This window comes from Dasypus novemcinctus, chromosome 26 (genome assembly GCF_030445035.2).
Source record: "Dasypus novemcinctus isolate mDasNov1 chromosome 26, mDasNov1.1.hap2, whole genome shotgun sequence".
In the NCBI taxonomy this organism is placed as follows: Eukaryota; Metazoa; Chordata; class Mammalia; order Cingulata; family Dasypodidae; genus Dasypus; species Dasypus novemcinctus.
Window position 1 is genome coordinate 16,666,317 of NC_080698.1, and position 18,630 is coordinate 16,684,946.

Sequence of the window (18,630 nt, forward strand, 5' to 3'; positions counted from 1 at the left end):
TTCCCATCCCAAAGCAGTATGTATATAACAATTTCAGTGGGAGTAATTTACACCTTTTTAAAAATATCTAAAGAAAACACTCATTTTTCCCAAGGTCAATTTTCAAGCTTGAAGATATTCCAATCTTATTTGTCTTTCTTCACCTCCCCTCTGTCTAGAGCCTGCTTATTAACACTTCCATTCTAATGTTAAGGAGAAGGAAATTTAGATTTGATTACATCTGCTGCTAAAAACTGTATTTGGGGAATATGTTCCAACAGGGCTAGAGGAATTCTGTTTGCAAAAATATAAGTTGTTTTAAAGAACGGAGGGGTTGGGAAAGGGTTGAATCTGATTAAGTTTATGTACATCCAAGCATTTGCATATCACTCTGTATCCTGGACCAGTGGCTTGATAAATAAAAGAAGTTGATTGACTTTTCCCACGCTATTGCTTTTTTTCCAAGATAAGAACTTAGAAATAGGAGGTAATTAGAATGCATAATAGTACAGATCACATCTGCCAAATGACAAATATGGCCACCTATAATATATACTACTTCTCCCAATAAGCCACTTGACTTGACAAAACAAAAAAGCCTTTTTTCTTTAATAAGTTTAAGAAACAAATAAACTACTTCATATAAATGCATATCTGTCATTAGGATAAAAAAAGTTAGTGGTGGCATCTGGGCCATTTTGCAAATATTTTTACTAGTTACTGTTTTATTTACTCTGTTAAGCTATAATCAGACTTGTTACTATTACTAGGAGTCTATATTATGGTTTGTCCTCAGCCAAATGACAGTTTTTAAGTCTTAACAAAACCCACAATAATGTTAGGTATTTACCAATCTCCAAGAACATAGCACTATTTTTAATTCTAAACCTATTTTAACTTCTATCTCTTGAACACAATGTAAGTAGAGTTGTTTGTTATTTTTACAAAGGCTGTCCCTTTTGGCATAGTTAAGTCTGTGTTTGAAGTATCTACAAAAGCATCCCATGAACCTAGAATATCAGCTGCCTCTGCTTTCCTATCTCCTTACAGTTAAATCCAAAAAGGAGTTAATATCCAAGTTGGTGGTATTTACTTGAGTTCTTAAGTTTTTAAATTTCACATTCAAAAGAAATGGCAGTGGACTCTACACAGGTCATTTCTTTTGACAGAACGGAAATAGGAAGAAACTCAAAAATATTTTCTAAACCTCTCCAGTATGACACACTCTGACATGTTATCAATGGATCCTCATGCTTTGATATGTTACAGCGGGAACTTTCAGAAATGACTTACTGGGTTGTACATCTGATTGAACAACTGCTCAGCTTGCTACATTGCAAAGTTGGGGAGGCATGAAGCACAGACAAGGAAAGAAGGAAAGATCCAAAAAAACAGCATTAGCTCAACAAATCCAGTGCATTTGCACAGACGAACTGGTCATTAAAAAAGAAGAAATTTCAATTTCTAAACATTCCACAGTGAAAGTGAGAGGCTCTAGGGAAATTTAATTGTTGACTTTGGCTCCTAAAAAAAATTGCTGAAATAAGAAATTTAACGTTTGTGTTACTTTCCCTTTCTCAAGTTAAATAACCCATGAAATAAAGAAAGCTGTCCACTTTTGATGATACATGAAGTGCTGGCCTCTAGCAATGAATCAGAAGAAGTACTTTTGGCCAAGCCTGTAATTTATTACCTTAACTTCAAAGACAGTAATAATAAAAGATTAATTAAATCTTATCATTGAATTTATAGCTCTTCTTTCATAATAACACAAGCCTAAATTTTCTATTCAGTCTACCTTTAGGAAAATATTGAGGAGCAAACAGAAGATTAGCAAAAGCAAAATATTAGTAAGCAAAACATTATAGGATTAACAGTAAATTGGAGAGGAAAATTTTAAGGTAGTAGGAAGATTAAAGGGAATCAAATACAGGATTATCTATTTTCCACCTAATAGTGCAATAGCTTCTAGTGTTAGATAATAATTAACAAAAACATAATTTCCAAGTGCCTTTGTATTTGTAATGCCCTCCCATTTATTCTGTGTAAAAATTTAAATGTTTTTGCATTTTACTGTACTAAATATTAAATACCACTCCCAATTAATATCTCTTAATTACCTGCATCGTTAATTTGGGGCTCAGCATCAAGGTGAGAATGTGAAATATTGTAGGAACTTTTGTTCTGCTTTAAGCTGAGACATGCAATCCTTTTAAAAGCCTGGATTTATTGTTTCTCCAACTTTGATGAAATAAATGATAATTCTATCATGGTTTAAAAAAAAATCTCCTCAAACACCATACTAATTGAAAAATTATCAAATAGCATAAATCATACCATCGAGTCACTGTTACTTCTCAACTAATTTCTAATCATATAGGGTAGATTTACTTCTCAATCTTGAATACCAAATACTCTTTTGAAAGACAAAATGACCTGTCACTAATCAGGTTCTTCTCAACCCCCAAGCGTCTATTTAACATGATGAATGCACTTATTTATACGTCACACTCGTAACAGCAGTTTATATTATAATGGTTAGTATTGTTTTATTAGCCTCACTATTACCAGAAAGATTTCCTCACATACGAACATCTGATCGCATCATTTCAAATAGGTGGACTAGAATGTGCAATGGATAGTTCATTTTCTGCCTGTAACCATTTTTCATCACAAAGTATTGGAGACCTCTTAAATGAACACATTATAATAAAGGGTTAAAAGTGACACATATATGTGTGTGTTCTCCACAAACGTTTATGTAAAAACTCACTTTACTTATTTCAAGCATTGTTCATAAAACAAAACTAAATTTAAATCACCATTTGAATTCCATTGTCACTGGCAGACAAGGTTTCTGTTCAGCTAAATACATGCAGATTTTACGGTGAAAATACCTGGATGCTAACAAATCTTGAGCAAATTTCCATTGGGAATTCCTGTTGTATTTATGATATAATAAAACTATTATGTTTTCAGCTTTCATTTAGTAAACCTTTATATTTTATTCACAAGTAACATACCCTTTTATTTAACAGGAGGTCCAGACACTCCAGCTTTTATAACTGCTTATTTTTCCATGAGCAAATGATGTGTTTATATGTACATTCACATACTGTTGGCTTAAATTCTCAAATATTTCATGTAGAACTCAATTTTTTTAAGGTGATGGGCTCTTGAGGTTTTTACAGAACTATTTATTAGCAAAAATTAAAGACTACTGGAAAAACTACTTTAAGCTTTGAATATAGTCAATGACAGAGAGCCAAAAATAACGAAATAGCATTTGCAGGTTAGGTATAAAAATATTTAAATTATAATTACCTTTATTTAATCTGACTTTACTATGCATTTGGGTGATAGTATAAGCAAAAATTATTTATATACTCAGAAATAACTTACCTTTTCATAAGTTAAATAGATCCTTTACAGCAAGACAACCATATTTGTTACTTTAATACTGGTTCAATGGGAAAATGTTAACATGCTATCAGAAATAATGCTGAAATGTTTACGGGATTTAGTCTGTTCATTTCAGGACGTGGTGTCTACCTGAGAGTCTAAGGAAACCACACAGTCTAAGTGATCTCTTGGGTAAACCACAGCTATGTTGAAAGAAACTAAATTGAATTGCATAAATGTCGCTTTATGAAACTAGTCAAGTCATATACCTGGAAAATATAAGCGAAAATATTTGAACCTCTTCCTTCTAATTACTGGAGGATTTAAAATTTCATACATGACACACTAGAAAGGTAGGTGTCCACCAAAATAATAAATGTGGTGCCCTGCTCTCCATAAAATGTGTCAAAGTTCACGGGGGGCATCTTTACATATTTAAATTGAAGGCCCCCCTTCTTCAGGTCTCAGCACATGGACACCCAGGTAAAGGAGAGCTAGAAAGGCCACCATAGGAGCCAGTGAAATTCTCTCCTTGACAGAATTGTCTTGGAGCCTGACTTAGGAACACAAAATGGTTTATTAGATAAAAAGTACTTTTCATAGGTTCATTTGTGGATATGTTTATGCTTTTATAATGTACTACAGAACACATTTGTGTCTGTGCCAAGAATGTATACCATCTACCCAATGCATAAAGAGCCAGGTCAATCGCCATTCAAATAGCCTCAAAGAGGCAATTTAAATATTTTTATTATTCAAGATTTCCAATCAACTAAATAGTGCTTGAAATAAGTGAGATGTTGAGTGGATTAGGAAACAGATTTTGCAGAAAAGAGATCCTCTTTCTGTTTTGCCGTAAAGGGATTTGATCTGTATATTTATATTTTTCTGTATTAATAAGTAGACTTTATTAGTATGAAATTTTTCATGGCAACTCCTCGGTTAAATGAGCACAGTAGAGTCACATTTTGATTCTATCTATCCTTGCATCATACAAAAGACTATGTTTAATTTTTAAATATCCAGAATAATTTCTCCACAGACATATGACTCCTTCACATACCTGATCATCCATGTTATATTTTCAAAACTTTACCAAATAAAGCCCCATTCCAGTGTGCTATGAATTATACGTAGTCAAATTTTATTACATGCTTTAATTTTTTAGATTATCATTTCTTTTGAATAAGTCTATAAATTGCCAGAAGGAAAGAAAATGCTTAAACTCATAATGTGTTATGAGTTTTATGTGAACAATGAGTGCAGACATACCAAACAACACAGGGAAAAAGTCAAAGGAACAATGCATGACTGGAAATGGACTCCACAAAAATGTCCAAGTCAGAAAAAACACGTTAATACTGCAATGTAAAGACCCTGCTTCTTTTCCAAAGCCTTCTATGTACAAGCTTTCTTAGACCTTATGGCCATTTTTGGTCAGGGGTAAATAGTCATCCTATAGATGGATATGTTAGGGACTTGACTATTTTGTTGAACTTCTAGCAACTGAAACTCATTGGGAAAATCTTTTGCAAAGTTTTAATACAAAAATCAGACCTACTTCTGAAAGTAGTGAAAGTTTATCAATGTATATTTGGGGCCCTGGACATTTTGGTTTGTTACAACCTATTTCCCTTTATCTTTTTTAATAGTTGAGATTTGCCCAGAGAGTACTGGCTGGCTTTTAGAGTATTTTTGACTTCCAGTACATTATTTTCATCTATTTTTTTCAAGTTTTCTTCAGACAGGAAACTTAAGATAATTTTTCAGGTTCACAGGCAGATTTGTTGCAGGCTTCTTAGGAATAAAGTTAAGAGAGTTTAATTCTTTTATCAGCAGACAGCAAAAGATAAGGGGTTTGTTTCTTTTGAAAAATGTCTCTTCCTTTCTCATTTTATAAATTCATTTTAATATGAGCATGTTTTTTTTCTTAGACTTCACTTACCTTTTTTAACTGTGCCTCCAATTTGCTGCATTCCTCTTTCTTTTGTTCGATGGCTATTTCTAGAGATTTTAATTTGGAGTCTCTTTTCAGTCCTGCTGAGGCTAATGAAGATGCATGTTCTTTGAGGTCAATTAGACTAGACTGAAAGGAAACGAATGCTAGTAAGTAAAACACCGCAATGTCTTCAATTTGAATCCACTGATTCTATATGTAGCAATAAAAGTTTGCACTAGACATAAAGGGTAAATATAGTCTCACTAAGGTAACAATAGTCAGCTCTGGCCAGGAAATTAAAGTTGGCGAGCTTACAGAACCTAGCAGGATATAATTGCAGCAGAATCAAATGTGACCAAATGGTGTGGTCAGTACCTGCATGCTTTGCATCTCAACGTCATGCTAATGATATAAGTCCCAAGGTGGTCTTTACAAGTCATGGCAAAACAGACACCCTGAACCTTCCGTTCACATTTATTGCTGTCAGGCTGTGCAGACTCTAAGACGAATATGAAAGAAATACCAACTCTAATGCTTTCTTTCCCCAAAAGGCAAATCAAGTAGAAAAGAAGCCTCCTATTAAATTTTTATCAGACTCTATTCCTTTCCTTTAACAGAAAAAAAAATAGCCAATGCTTTTTCAAATATCTCCTGGAGAACCAAAGATAAAATTATTTTAAAATTTAAAGTAGACTTTATAATCCAGCCCTTCGTAAATCCAGATTCAGCCAGTATAATGAATCTCCCCAACACAGACATGGGGTTACTTAAATTGCCATTCATCAATCATAAATGGAAACCAAGAGCTTTCTTGTATAGTCTGAATTTCAAAAACTAAAGAAATAAACACACATATGTATCACTGAATATGAAATGATTAGCAACATCTAACTATGTGATTAAAATGTTCTGGTTTCACCTGAAGTCAGGCATTGTACATTTCCTTTACATCCATTTGAAGCACCTAGGAAGAGATCACACACACAGTGGTCCCTCAGTGAGTGACAGTGCCCGATACTCCAGGTCCTGAGTCACTTGTGGGCCCTGGAATGACCACGATGATGACAACCCCACCACTCCCCTCAGCGAGGCGTTCCTGACAACCCTCTAAGGGATAGGTTAATCATTCTCATTTTTCAAGTCAGGAAACTGAGGCTCAGGGGAGCTGAGTGGTCAAACAGTCACCTAGCTATCAAAGGGAAATACAGATCTCAAACCTAGGTCTCCAACTCCAATTCCAGTCCTCTTTATGGTATCACTTTAACAGAAATAACAAGGGACCTTATAATCCAGCCATTTTTGTCATGATGAAGTTCTTTTATGACCCCAGCTAAATTATAAATTATCTATACACAGCAACTGTGTGTTGTTGTTCTTTAAAAAATTTAAGTTTCCCAGTGTGACGGTCTGTTTTGTGCATCAGTTCGGCTAGGCAATCCTACCAGTTACATAATCAAACACTAATCTAGGAGCTGCTGGAAAGGTATCTCCTGGATGTGATTTACATCTACAGTCAGTCCTCTTTATGTAAAGGAGATTATTCTCAATAATCTGGGTGGGCGCAATTCATTCAGTTGAAGGCCTTCAGAGCAAAACTGAGGTTTCCCTGAGAAAGAAGATATTCTGCCTGTGGACTGCAGCATCAGCTCCTGCCTGACAGTTTCAGCCTGTCCTTCCTGATGGACAGACCTATGGATTTCACATATACCTAGCCAGTCTCCATCAGCATATAAACCAATTCCCTGCAGAAAATCTCTTGATGTGTGTATGCTACAGCTCGGCTTCTCTGGTGGGACCCTGGTGCACATGACCAACCCAGGGCCAGGCAAATCACACAGGGAAAATAAACGTTTCCTGAAATGCTCATCTGAAACCCCATATAACAAGAGCAGTATGTACAAAATTATTTTCATTTAAATATTATGCTCCATCATATCAAGATCTCATTTCAAATTGAAACAAAGTTGGTTTTAAGGTACAAAGTCACCAATAATATTTCCAATCAGGGAAGAATTTTACAAATAAGATCAAAGCTTCTATGCCTTCTGTTACATACAAACTACATTCATTATGGATCCCCCAAGCCAGAATTAGCAGGAAAAAGTAGGAAGAGGATTTGCTGTCTTTATTTTCTTATCAAAGAAGTAATTTCTTTTAAAAACCTAGTCGTTTTAAATTTTAGGAAACATGGATTTTGCTGTTGGGTTTCCTCAAAACTCCTCTTCCTCATCAATCCTTTCCCTCTTCACCTGGATTCCTCATTTAGCCAGTACTCAAATTTGTACAGAATTATCAAATACCTAAGGGCAGAGATAGTACCATGGGGCTGGGAGAGGGACAGCTCTCAGGTGATACAGCCCAGCAGACAAAGGGTCTATAGCAATCCTAAAAGAGGACAGTTTCTGTGGACAGAAATAAGTGTGAATGGGCCAGTAGTGGACAATGGCATGTAACTCGAAGTTGTGGAGAATAAACAAAATAATATGCTTTACTGCATCTCCAACTCCTCCACCAAAGGACCCCCAAGTAAATTGAAGGGGAAATAGATATCTTCTTGAGTCAGAGGGGATATAACTCAAGGCATCCTTTCCATAACCTCTAAGCAAGAAATTTCTTTAAAGGATATTATTTCACTTTAAAAACAAAGGTTAAGGTTTGCACTCTGTTTCCATATTTGTGATAGCATGAAAATACTGTTTTAAATTATTTAGCATAATGTAAAAAGAACATTCCAGAAGAAGATCCACTTTAACCTATACCTTTGTGTCCCGCCTGGGACCACATTTCCTAAAATAGGGTTCTCAGGCCATCCGATTGATGAGCATAGGTGACTGAAAAAGCACCCAAAACAAGGGTTATAACATAATAGACCCTCATTAAAGTGGAGCATTGATGTTGCTGTTGCTGTCTCAAGCAAAGGACTATGGGACATTGAAGAAAAAAAAACCCAGAATCCTCTGAGCTACATAAATGGGGCAAGATACAAAGGATCTTTCAAGGAGCTACACTGTTTATGTTTAGTGGAATAGAGGAGATATGTTTAGGGTCTCAGCTTTGAAGGGAGTTATAGGAATTATTTTCCTTTAACTTCATGCAGTTTTTCAAAGGAAAGGTTACCATGTTCCCCAAGCCTTCACACAGTCCCTGGAATTACGTGTCTCCTGCGCATGAGGAACACAGGTTCAGAAAGACAATCAACACAGTTTATCTGCTTCTTTAGACTTACCTCTTTTTCAGTCAGTTCTGCCTGTAAAGCATTGACCTTCTCTTTCAGGTCTTTGTTTTCTTTTCGGAAGGATTCTATCTCTTCTAGTCTTTCCCGGTCATCTCTCTCCCGCTGTTCTTTTAAGCGCTCAATTATTCTCTCCTGTGAGGCAATTGTCAAAAAGAGTGGAGATCCCAGTAGTGTGAATGCCAAAGCATGTTACCAAACAATAATAGACAATAAATATTAGAAATGCTGTACAGGAATCAACACTTCAAGTCACTCAAAACTGGGTGTATGAAGAAAGACTGCATACCAGCCTTCGGGAAACACAATCCATGTAGCTTGGGGCTTGTTAATCATTTTAGCATTGCAGGGCTCAAAGGTCAGTTTTGGTTCATGGTATCTGGCAGATTCTTAGAGCAGTTTCAGAAAAGGGACGTTCAGACACCAAGGCCTGAGATTTACCAAAGCCTTGTGGAGGCAAAGAGAAGCAGCAGAACCGTTTAGCCCTCTTTGCTTGGCCAATCCTTTTGGCTTCAAGGAGCCTTCCTTGGCTCGGAAGACTCTTCTCTGGCAAGACAGGGAATTGAAGGGGAGCAGGACACAGGCCCTCCAGGATTTAGGGCTGGACTCCCAGAGAGGACTCCAGGCAAAATAAATAATAAGCCCACTTTTCCAATGTCTCTGGAGATGTCTGCTCCCATAATGGCTTCTTGGCAATCTGTTGATACTCCAAAGCATCGCTTGAATTTGAACAAAGTTCAAACATACTGGTGTTCTACTATAGACTTATTGTGACTCTAGCAATGGAAGAAATTATATCATTGCTATGGAGACAGTGGCCACTGGAGTTGCAGAAGGTAGGGAAAGGGAAAAAGAGGTGTAATGTGGGGGCATTTTTGGGACTTGGGAATTGTCCTGAATGACATTGCAATGACAGACACAGGTTATCCTGCCATAACCTACAGAAAGGAGTGGGAGAGAGTGTAAACTACAATGTGAACTATAATCCATGCTGTGTGACAATGCTCCAAAACGTGTTCATCAATTGCAATGAATGTACAACACTAAGGAAAGAAGTGTTACTGTAGGAAAAGTGGGAGGTGTGGGGAGTCAGGCATATGGGAATCCCTTATATTTTTTATATAACATTTTATGTAACCTAAGTATCTTTTAAAAATAAATAATCTATTAAAAGTAACAAGTTCAAACAGCATTTTGTTTTTGTTTTTACTAGACAATGCATGCTAGGCGCTGCGATGTATCCTTCTCATCTAGCCCTCATCACAGTTGTGAGGCCAGAACCAATGCTCCTGGAAGCAGGACAGAGGTGGGGAAACTGAGGGCTCAGAGAGGCCAACTGTAAACAGGTGGCACCCTGTCTCTTTTAGCCACTTAGCCATGCCCACGAGAACACAGTGCCACAAACATATATATGAAGCCATTCAAGGAGACCTGAGGACCTGCCTACGCTTGAAATTCATACAGACATGAAAAACTCTAGTCTGGTAGAAACGGGGAACTACTGATATCAAAGTAAGAACCGCCCCCCTTTTTGTTCAATTAGCAATAATCGTGCCTCAGATAAATCTCATTGGCTATGATACTGCCATTCCACAAAGCCTGAGCCTCTTTTTTAAAAAGAAAATTCTATTTGGGTAAAGCTTGATTTAGACGGCTGAAATTAGTTTCAATATGAATCTGAATTTCCTTTTGGGTGGCCAGGTTAAAAACTACTGGTGCAACCTAAGGATCTTGATACTATCTTTTATATTATTATAAGTACATATTACAAGACAATGCCTGATACATAATACAACCATAAAACAATGTTTAATGCAAAGGCAAGTTCATTTGAACACTTAGCCTGTGATTTAAGATCCCCCGAGGAAACAACTGTTCTACCTCATGACAATAATTGATTTGTCTAATGCTTTCAGGGGAAAAAAAGTACCATTACTGTTTTATAATTATTTAAAAACACTTCAAATGAAGTATATTATTACAACAGTTAGGGAGGGGGGATAGAACAAATGGCTCTATCAATTGCCTCCATTTATTTCTTCTTGATTCCAGTTACAGTCTTATTTTACTCTGTCCATGACAATGCTGAGTTGATAATTAGTTGAGCGACAAAAGAAGGAAATGGCCACAATGCAGGTGAAGTTTCTCGTGGGCTTTTAATGATTTCAACTCTCTTGCCTACACTTACTGCAAAAGCCTCTCAGGTGGTCACCTGGACAGCACAGCCTCACCATCCCATTACTTCCTTCACGGCAGTGCAGTGACATTTCTAAAGCCCACATTGCCCAGGTCATATCACTACTTGGAAACGTCCCCAGGAATTTCCCCAGCCAGATCACAGGACATCTATTCCCACTCGGCACCCTTTACCTGGTTTCATTTCCTGCCCGCTAGCTTTCCAGAAGGTGCAACACAAATCCTAATGACTCTTTTTAACCCAGTGCTGGGCACAATGTCTGGAATACAAGAGGCAACTAATAAGGCTGATGAAGGAATAAAAGCTCAAATTCAGTACCATCTTGCCTTCAAAGGAAGGGTAATAAAATGAAGCAGGAGGACTAACATCCAGAAGGTATGAGAGTCATTTGGAAAGCAGGTTGATTTCTCTGGTCACTTGTACTATGGACTGGACATTGATGACAAAAAAATCAGCAAGCACTATAATAGTTTTAAGTGTTATTGATGATTCAATACTACAAAACACTTCTCCGTCAATCACATAACTAATTTAACTGTCAGCCACACAGGGCCAGATGTCAAAAACATGTGTTAAAAGGCCCTAATATGCCATGATCCACTTGATTAACAACTAACTTGCAGAAATTCCAACAATGTGTTCTTGTTTTAGTCTTATTTGCATTGGCAAGTGCTCCTTGTGCACTCATCTGGCTCTGCACAGGTCTAATCTATTTGTGCTTTATCATCAGGCGGGAACTGAATTGCAGTGGCCTCCAGCTGCTATCTGGCCTTCTCAACTGCTTATCAGTTACGTGGCTGCAGCAAGACTTGGCGAGACCAGCTTTATAAATAACATGGGTTCTGTCTCTTGAGCTTCTGTGTGTCAATCCCAGAACTATGTCATACTCAATCAACTCACTGAACAGCACTATTTTTTGCACACGCCTGATGTTTGAATAAGTTCCTGGAAATTAAAAAGAATAACACACTCCCTGGGATTCTACAATCCAAGTGAAATGGTCAATAGTACCTAAAGGGTTTCCATGCATTGGCCAAAAGACAGTAAACAATTAAATGCACTTATGAGTCCATGATTTTTAATTTATCATTTTATTTATTATACTATGTCTTGTTCCAGAGTATCTGTTCAATTAAATGTGTATAAAAATGGAAAAATCTGAGGGAAAGGCCACTTAAAGGAGATGGTGATATTGTCAAAAGCACAACCATCAGGAGGTTTGATGGCCTTGGGATAGTCAAGGAGAGGCAAAAAATCCCCACCGTAGGCTATCTTGGATGGGGTGGAAATGACTTCCTGCAGTACTGGATTGAAAAGTTAGCATGTACCATCATTGATTGATGCTGTCTCCCCAGGCCACAAATAAGTGAATAGTGCTACACACATCTAAAATTTTCATTTCTGAACAAGCCATTTCCCCTCATTGAGCCCATTTCATATCTTTAAACATTGGTTTGGTGTTTCTCAAGTTGTGGTCTTCTGATCACTTGCATCAGAATCATGGGGTATGCTTATTTAAAAACACAAGTCCCTGGACTTGCCTGCAGAGCGAGTGAATCGGAATCTCTATGAACCCTCTAGGACAAAAACCCCAGGAAACTGTATTTTAAGAAGCTACCTGGGTGATAAGAACATTTGGATACATACTGAAGTTTGATACCCATCGGAAAAAATATTTAAAAATAAATCTACTCATCTTTGTCCCATGACACAGAACCCTGACAGTTCCCATCCAATGGTTTTTATGCTTTTCAAACATGCTAGTATTCTTATTTTGGCAGCTTTAAAAATTTCCTCCAAATAAATTACTGAATATTTCTTTTTATTCTTCATTGCCATGAAAAGCCAAAAATAAGATGCAAATAGGATTTAGAAAACAAAAGCTCATGGCCCACAGAGATATTTTTGTTTGTTCTGAACATCATAGTTGTAAAAATCTGAACTTTAATGTTTCTAGACAGGTCAGGGATGCTCTAGCTTGCCATAGTCACCAGCAGTCCCTACTGATTACACAAACCTACTTCCCTCATCTTTACTCCCTGCCTGGCTTTTCTAGGCATCTACATTCTCAACTCCTTATCTATGGTCCAATTCAGATTTCATGTGTCTGAGATTTCAGATGAAGTAACTGAATGATTCACTGTCAAGGTAGTTCCAAAGGAGAATGGAACTTAAAGGGCAGCTAATTCTAATATGCATTTTGAAGGAAAGGAACAGAGGCCTGGAAAGGAGGAGCCTGCCAGGGAGATGCAACTATGTAGCAGCAGAGACAGTTTGAGGTGGCCAGCTTCCCACAGACCTCAACTTTCTTTTCAGTGCAGCCCCCTGCCTCACCGGAAGTACATAATAAAGGGAGTAGTTTCAGATTTTGGAGTTGCTTTGGGATTTAAAGTGGAATAAATAAAATCTTAATAGGGCCAAGAAAATATGATAAAATCCTGCCAAGAATCCTTGACGCTGAAAGTTATATGGTACACGTTTACTTCTGTGACTTTTAAGAAAGAAATCAAGAGGTAGGAATGGATTTCCATCATAACACTTTGAAAAATGCAAAAGGAAGCATAATCATGAGTCATTTTTAAGCCAACACACCTCCCAACTTGAACTGTGCAAACATAAACTTAGTACAGAGCACTTTGGAAATAAATCCTTGAAAGTTGAAAACAGAAGTTTTTCTTGCCCTGAAAAATCATCTTAAGTATTCTTATATATAATGTTAAGTCTTCATGCATAATCTTGTAATTCTTATAATTTAATCCTGAAGTTATTTTACAATTTTAATAGGATAATAAAAGACTATCTAGCCATAGAATTAGAGCTTTCTTAGCTTTATATAATTTTAGCATGGAGCTACCCTCCCAGGCTGGAGTATACATCAGAATCATCCAGGGAGCTTGTTAAAGAGCTGATTCCCAGGCCCTACCCAAGGTTCTGATTCAGTAGGTGTAAAAAGGGGCCTAACAATTTAGATTTTTCAACAGGCACCCCCTATCACTAGGACAGCCTAGAGATTCTGAAGCAGTAGTCAGAAAAGCCCTCTGTAACCTACACTGGTTTAGGAAAACCTACCAGGTATTAGGCAATCTCTATTTAACAAGTGGGAAAAGCCCTGGGAGGGACAGTTACTGCCAAGGTCACCAGTTCCTTAGAAGCAAAGCCGGAACTAGCCATCCTTGCTGCTCCTCCACTTTACCTCATTACCTCGGAATTGACCAGACTCTGATAAGAGGAGTAGGAGAGACAAAGCTGTTACTTCAGTAGACAAAAAAAGGAAAATCCCAATCATCCCCTGCAAGTTCTACAAAGCACTACAGAATCAAAGACAAAGTAAAAGAACATCATGCAGTCTATTTGCATACTTTAAAGTTAAGATTTCTTTTGTTTTAAGCTGAGCTTGAAAATAAGTAAGGGGGCTGTGGACTTGGCCCAGTGGTTAGGGCGTTGGTCTACCACATGGGAGGTCCGCGAAACCCCAGGCCTCCTTGACCTGTGTGGAGCTGGCCCCTGTGCAGTACTGATGTGCGCAAAGAGTGCCATGCCATGCAGGGGTGTCCCCCGTGTAGGGGAGCCCCGCGCGCAAGGAATGCACCCCATAAGGAGAGCCACCCAGCGCGAAAGAAAGTGCAGCCTGCCCAGGAATGGCGCCGCCCACATGGAGAGCTGACACAGCAAGATGAGGCAACAAAAAGAAACACAGATTCCCGTGCCACTGACAACAACAGAAGCGGACAAAGAAGACGCAGCAAACAGACACAGAAAACAGACAACGGGGGCCAGGGGGGTGGCGGGGAGAGGAAGGGGAGAGAAATAAATAAATCTTTAAAAAAAAAAAAAGAAAGAAAATAAGTGTGGCAATAACATGTCCCTAAAAACTATGCTGACATATTGCATATCCAATTAAAAATAAATTTTTCCTTCTCACAATTCCTAAGAACTTTACCACACTGCTCATGGGTACTAGCTCTTTGACACTTCAGAGAAGTAGGAAGTTTGAGGGTGCAGGAGAAAGCTTAGGCAAATTCACATCCACGGCCCCTTTGGTGCCTAACAGAGCGCACGGCACACACTCAGCAGGGTAGAACATCTCCAATAGGTGCCGAGGATGAATGGGCTAGTTTAATTTCTAGTCCCAGACTAAATGGACCAGAAATCATGTTAAAAGTCAGTAGATATCGGATGAAGCTAATGGATTCCATGAATCCATTCATTCTTTTATTCAAAGTAATCCTTTAAAATGTACATCAGAACAAAACCCTTTGGGTGGCTTCCCATTCCCTTCAGAGTAAAAACGGGAGCTTTTCCTCTTTTGCCACAAGGCCACACCAAGATCGGCACCCCCACCCCCTTCCCCTGGCTCTCTCCTTGCCTGGGACATTCTTCTTGGAGAACCGCTCATGGCTCACACCCCACTTTCTTCAGGTCGTCCTGTAAATGCTGCACTCATGGGTTGAAACTCCATCTCCCAAAAACATATGCTCAAGTCCTAACCCACAGTACCGTGGAATGTGACATCATTTGGAAATAGACCCTTGCAGATGACATCAGGTTAAGAATGAGGTCACACTCAGTTCCGGTGGGTCCTAAATCCACTGACTGGTGTCGTTATAGGAGAAAGGAGAGGGAGATTTGGACTCGGGGACTCAGAGACATAGTTCAAGTCCACATGCAGGGAGAGGCAGAATTTGAAGTAATGTGGCTAATGAGCCAAGGAAGGCCAAGGATCGGATGGCCAGCAGTCGGCAGCAGCCAAGGAGGCCAGGCAGGCTTCTCCCTTGGGGCCCTCAGAGGGAGCGTGGCTGGCCCTTGCCCTCCTCCAGAATCCTGAGTGAGTTCCTTTGTTTTATTCTAATCAGTTGGTGAAAACTTGTTCCGGCAGCCCCGGCAAACTAATGAAGCCATCTTCTCTGGCCACCCCATCCCAGAACTCCTGACCCTTTCCCTGCTTTCATTTCCTTTACAGAAATCGCCATCCTCTGACAACCTATGTGTCTACTTATTTAGTTACTGCCTGCCTCGTCCAGTCCCATCAGAATCTAAAGTCCATGAGAAACAGAATTTTCATCCATTCTCTTCACTGCTGGGTCCCCAGAGCCTACAACAGTCCCTGTCACATGGTGGGGCTACTTAATAAACACCTACTGAGCACTCCCAGGCACTGTGCTAGGAACTTGGGAGGTGGAGGGTGCCCAGCAGGGGCATGAGCTAACACCACACAGGGCCCGGTGCTTGGGCTAGCAGGCTAGTGCTCAAAACCATTTAACACAAGAATGAACAATTAGATTGACAATACCTCTAGGAAGTACACAGAGGTATTGTCAGTCACAGAGGTATTGTCAATTCGTGAGAACATGTAATGGGGGATTTTTACCTAGGAGGCATCCCTAAGGAAATTATTGATGAAATGATAACAACAACAACAATAACAGCTAGCTGTTTTAAACACTTTGAATATATTAATGCATTTTCTCCTCAAAATAATCTACTAGGGAAGGTACAGTTAGTATTTCCATTTACCAACAAAGAAATTGAGGAACTGAGAGGTCCAAAGTAACCCATCCAAAGCAGCTGGTGTCAGACCTAGGATGTGAACCCACACAACCTGGCTCCAAAGTCCACATTCGGGATTACTGTGTAATAAAGCTTCTCAGGAAGCTGACCAATGAGAAGATGCATAATTAAATCCCACAGGCTGGGGAATAACCTGTGCAAAGGGCCTTGGTAGGAGGGAACATGGTGCTTTTAAAAATCTAGAAACGCTGCATAACTAAAGCAGAGAGAAAAGAAGAACAGGGATGGGGGTGGCATCTTGAGATTATTTTATGAATCCAAAAAAAAGAAAGATTATGTTTATAAACTAATCTCCCCTTCTGGGTGTGATACCCTTTGATTGCATTAAATTCAGTTGAGGGGCCTTTGATTAGATTATTTGATAAGATCAATTGAGGGCTTTGGATTGGACTACTTCAGTGAGGTGTGGCTGAGTCTCCACCTCCTTGCTAGGGCTGATATAAATGGACACACAGGCAGACTGAGGAAAAAGGGAGCCAGTATACTTGATTCTGCAATGTGAGAGAGAAGATTGCTTAAGCATGAAGTCTGCAAGAGGCTGGGCCCGCGGAGCAGCTCAAGAGGAGAGGGTGAGCCCAAAGGGGAAGGCTGAAACCTCAGCAGAGATCAGCGGCCATCTTGAGTCACCATGAGGCAATACACCGGGATCAAGAATAGCTGACTTTGGTGAGAAAGCATCTCTGATGGTACCTCACTTAGGACTTTTCATGGCCTTTGAACTATAAGCTTTTACCTCAAATAAATCTCCTTTATGAAAGCCAACAGATTTCTGGTACTTTGCATCAGCAGCCCTTTGGCTGACTAAAACAGGGGGTGAGGCTAGAAATATAGGAAGATCTGCCAGGCAGGCATAGGAGGCTGGTCATGCATGGATCCTAGATGCCACGTTAAGGATTTCGGTTTTTAACATTCTAAGAGTAGTGAAGCTAGTGCAGGTTTTTAAGCAAGTCCAAAGGAGATATTATGAGATGTGCATGTCAAAAAATGCCCTTGTCTGCACTATGCCAAGTCAGTGAGAGGGCTAGCATGGGAATGAGCGGCCCAGCTGAGACTGGGAGAGGGTTTTAGCACATGGAGAAAAGCAGGCCCATTTAAGTGTGTTTGTGTCATCTCCTCCAAACTATGTTCCCCTAAATCCCTATTCCCCAGTTTGTTTAGCCCAAGCTCACCTTTTCTGACAAAGCCTCCTCCAGCGTTGCCAGGGCGGTGTCTGTGTTACTGGAATCTGTCTGCAAGGACTTTACTCTGTCTTTCAGATTGGTTAGTTGCTTGTCTTTGTCCCTAAGTTGTTCTTGTAAGTTTTCAATCTAAAAACAAAGATCACAATATTTAATGCATATTTTATTTCCTATCCAGAGCCAAGTTTCTTGATGTGGATCTGCTAAAAACAAAAAAACAAAAAACAATTAGACCTGAGATTATGGAAAGTCACAGCATTAGGAGGGTACACTTTGATGTAGAATCAAGGTCATTTTCATGAGATCTTATTTCTTCCGTTTAATTCAGACTTTTTATTTAAATAGCAACACAGTTGAGTAGAATATCTCCTGTTATACAAATGTAAGCCTTCAGACACTATCTTCTGCTATTTCTTTTCCTTTTATGGACTCCTTAAGTCTCAATCCATAGACCTAACCTTGGTAGAATGGACTAGAGAACATTTACATAGGAGTCATTTATTCATTCATTCATTGAACAAACATCTATTGGGTGCCCACTCGGCACCAGCTGCCATATCAGTATATGGCAGAACCTACGTAGTCATTTACTCACTCCTTTATTCAGCATTAAACTTCGTGATATGCCAAATGTTGTCAAGGGGCTGTTTCAAAGTTACCACATGAAAAGCCAAGTAGGTTATCACCAGCACACTGTTAATGGGAAGAACTTGTGATATAAATCAAATGTAACAAGTACTAAACACTCCATTTGGCATCTAACTCATGTGCTGGCAACCAACCAGCCACTTTTATCCACTATCTGCAGCCTGAAATAAACAAACCAAACAGCCAATTATAACAGCAGCAAGGTCCTTCTCCTGGGTACTATGTACATTATCATTCATGTTTTTATTCCCTGCTTTCAAACCATGCATTTCTTATCTAAGGATAAAAAAAAGCCACTATACAAACAATTTATTCATATTAAGGGTTTTAAAATAACAAGAAAAAAAAGCAGTATGACTCCAAGATAAGTCCATTCAAAATGTTTGTACTCTACACTCAGCTTTCTCAGGAAATCCAGGAAATCATTCCAAATGCATGTGTCACAATTTGTGACTCAAACAAATTTTTGGATTACTTGCTGTATTTA

At 38.8% G+C, this 18,630-nt stretch overlaps 1 protein-coding gene and 1 pseudogene across 20 annotated transcripts in view; both read right to left on the reverse strand.

Annotated features, from left to right (window-relative positions):
- The window catches only part of ERC2 (ELKS/RAB6-interacting/CAST family member 2), a 999,838-nt gene that overhangs the window by 467,796 nt on the left and 513,412 nt on the right, over window positions 1-18,630 (reverse strand). For 11 of the 20 annotated variants that reach the window (XR_011647540.1, XR_011647537.1, XR_011647539.1 and 8 more), the window contains 3 exons: window positions 17,487-17,624; window positions 8,547-8,687; window positions 5,327-5,467 (listed from right to left, as the gene is read on the reverse strand). Coding sequence is in view for 10 of the 20 variants with exons in the window: in XM_071212097.1 (XP_071068198.1) it covers window positions 5,327-5,467; window positions 8,547-8,687; window positions 17,487-17,624 (420 nt within the window). In the remaining 10 variants the exon portion in view is untranslated. Of the gene's footprint in view, window positions 1-1,272; window positions 1,309-5,326; window positions 5,468-8,546; window positions 8,688-17,486; window positions 17,625-18,630 lie in introns of all 20 variants that reach the window. The other 9 variants (XR_011647533.1, XR_011647532.1, XR_011647534.1 and 6 more) reach the window with 1 other exon arrangement.
- LOC131276217 (U4 spliceosomal RNA) lies at window positions 10,081-10,152 on the reverse strand (annotated as a pseudogene).